The sequence below is a fragment of the Wasmannia auropunctata genome, unplaced genomic scaffold (genome assembly GCF_000956235.1).
Source record: "Wasmannia auropunctata unplaced genomic scaffold, wasmannia.A_1.0 LD334492.1, whole genome shotgun sequence".
Lineage (NCBI taxonomy): Eukaryota > Metazoa > Arthropoda > Insecta > Hymenoptera > Formicidae > Wasmannia > Wasmannia auropunctata.
In genome coordinates, this window is record NW_012028398.1 from 97,869 (window position 1) to 100,727 (window position 2,859).

General features: G+C 24.1%; 1 protein-coding gene across 1 annotated transcript; it reads right to left on the reverse strand.

Annotated features, from left to right (window-relative positions):
* LOC105458642 lies at positions 1-997 on the reverse strand. Its single transcript, XM_011704109.1, has 2 exons — positions 774-997; positions 1-91 (listed from the first exon to the last, which is right to left on the reverse strand). The coding sequence occupies exons 1-2, from the start codon at positions 966-968 to the stop codon at positions 26-28; spliced, it is 261 nt and encodes an 86-aa protein (XP_011702411.1). The 5' UTR covers positions 969-997; the 3' UTR covers positions 1-25.
* Positions 998-2,859: the final 1,862 nt, after the last annotated feature.

Sequence of the window (2,859 nt, forward strand, 5' to 3'; positions counted from 1 at the left end):
TCTGTGAACCACTCAGCAATTAGATTTAGGTTTTCTTTTTGCTTTTCAGTACACTTCCTACAGTTAGTTTGGTAAGCATCGCCGAACACCGCTGGAACAAAGAAAATTATATTTTTTAATATTTGTTTATTCTACTTTACTTCTGATTAATAAGTGTACAGAATATAAATATGATAGAGAATTAAAACATAAAGAAATAATATATTCCATAAGTAATATTCTGAAAGATATACATGCTTCTTCAAAAATATGATCTTACCCAAAAAGAAAATGGATAACTAATTTGTATATATATTTCAAAAATCAATTATTTATTCAGAGATTAATTTTATTCAAAGTATAAAATGACTAAAACATCTAATTATCGAATGAATGATTCGCATACAGTTTTCTACTTCTGTTACATTATTTTTGTATGACAAATTAATTTAAAAATAAGTGTGTCTTATCAAATAGTCGTAATCGTTTTAACGTCTGCTGAACTCTTTTTAACTCTTAAAAGTTATATATATTTATAACTAAACAATAAAATTAAATTTTTGTTAAAATAAAGCTTGAAAATAAATAGAAAATTTTATTTTGTTATTTGTTTTTTGTCTTGATGCTTAATTTGTCAGACAAACCTTTTATTTGACATTAATTTAAATGATTAGAAAATTATAAATATCTCAATGTTATCGTTAAGAAAAAATCAGTTTCGTGACTGAAGAATTCATCTCAAAAGAAAGAAAGAAAGAAATCAGCAATAATATAGATATATCTGTTAAAGCCACCTGTTCTGGTGTCTGGCACGGTGCTAGTTCCATAAAGCAATTGTAATATGCTTCTCGCATCTCTTTATTGTCGAGAGCAGCTTTAACATCGACGTAATCATATTGATCAGAGTATAAGAGCTCTACTTCTTCTGCAAGAACGCACATTAGTACATTCATAACAGCGATCAACGTGATATAGCTGAGCCGAGCCATTATTTCCACAATTATGATACTTGAGTTACTGAATTACCAATGAATTGTACATGTTATTTATATAAATGTTACTTGATAAAAAGAAATGACATGATGTAGAATGTATGCAAAATGTATATTAAAAATAAACTTGGTATATAAATTAGAGAATATTAAAAAGTGCAAATTATATGTTTTACAAGATTAATGTATACTACGCATGTACATTGCATTAATGTTTAAGATGTAATGTATGCAAATATTATGTATGTAAATTTTGTGAATACAAGATGTCTGTAACTTCCTGTTTTTAATAACAGACTTAGTTGATTTGAAAATGATTTTTTTTAGCAAAAGTGTCAATAAATTTTGAGTTATGAGCAATGAAAAATGAAGTCTTGACTTTCTAAACTTTAAACAGCTCAATTAATCTTATTGCACTATAATTACTTAATAATTAAAATGCAATAAAATAATTACATATTTATTTAAATTTATTAAAACCTTATGATTTCAGAATCTTTAAGACTTTACGTCTTAAAATTTTTATTATTTTACTAGGATTTTTCGTTACGTATTTTAAATCAGAATTATCATTGTGTTTAAATATTAATGCATTTTATACGAAAAAATGCTTCTAGACGTGAGCTATTACTACTTAAAAACTTTGTATGCCCATGCTTTGCGCAATTATTGCAATAAATTTTGAATAAGCATTAAAAAAGACTGATTAAAAATTATACTGACGTACTTCTTGCTTTTTTCTTTTTAAAACAACGAATCTAGTCTAAAATAATATTTGTATACATACATATGTGTATATTAGGGTGGACCTTATTTATACTTGGTGAAAAATTTTTTCCGAATTTGTTTCACGACGCCCTCTAAAGTTGTTCCATTTGGTGAGATAAAAAATTGTGTAAAAGCTGAGTTCGATCAGATAACGGAAAGACGTGGCACAATCCTATTAAAATTGAAACAAATATTTTTTTTACAAAAAATAGGGAAATCCGGTAAAAAGAATTCTGAATAAAGATTAAATAATTTTCTTAGTAAATATTGACCAATGATAGTATGTTTTTTTATAAATATAGTATATTTAAATCGTATTTTAACAAAATATATTGTATATATATATTATATATATACAATATATATATTACATATATTACATATATTATATATATCATATAATATTATATATATATATATTATATATATTATATATATATTATATATATTATATATGTGTATAATTATATACGAAATATATTTTTATATTTATAAGCAATCAGGAAAATAAAGATATCAATATATTGTTTACACCTATATATTTTACAATCCATTGTAATATTTAAATCTATTGTATTCATGTTAATTGTAATTTCATAAATCCTTAATAAGAGTAGATTTTGAACATTTGGATACTGAATTTTTTAATGTGACATATGATAAATGAATTGTTTTTTCTCTTTATTTCTCGATAAAATTTAATTAAAATTTGATCCTGCATAAACTCAACTTCTCGTTCTGCTGTGTCTTTTACAACTTTAAGCGTTTTCACAATTTCCATATCAATTTCATTGAACAAGCTGCAATTACTTTTTTTAGAAAGTTTAGGAGAAAAATGTTTTTTCGTCGACAGTTTTGAATTATAAAGTTTTCATGTACTAAATTTCAAAAATATAAATCATAAATCTATACTAAAATAAAATTTAAAAGAATTTTAAATTGAGAATTAATTGCATAATTCACTCAGGTGTTTTTTTCTTTTTCTCTCTTTCTCTGAAGCACATTACGGAAATATTGCCATTTAATATTTGCAAAAAACAAACTTGATATTTACAAAGTGTTCTAAGAATTAATTTAAAAACTTCAAGTTAGATATGCCACGTCTTCCCGTTGTCCGATA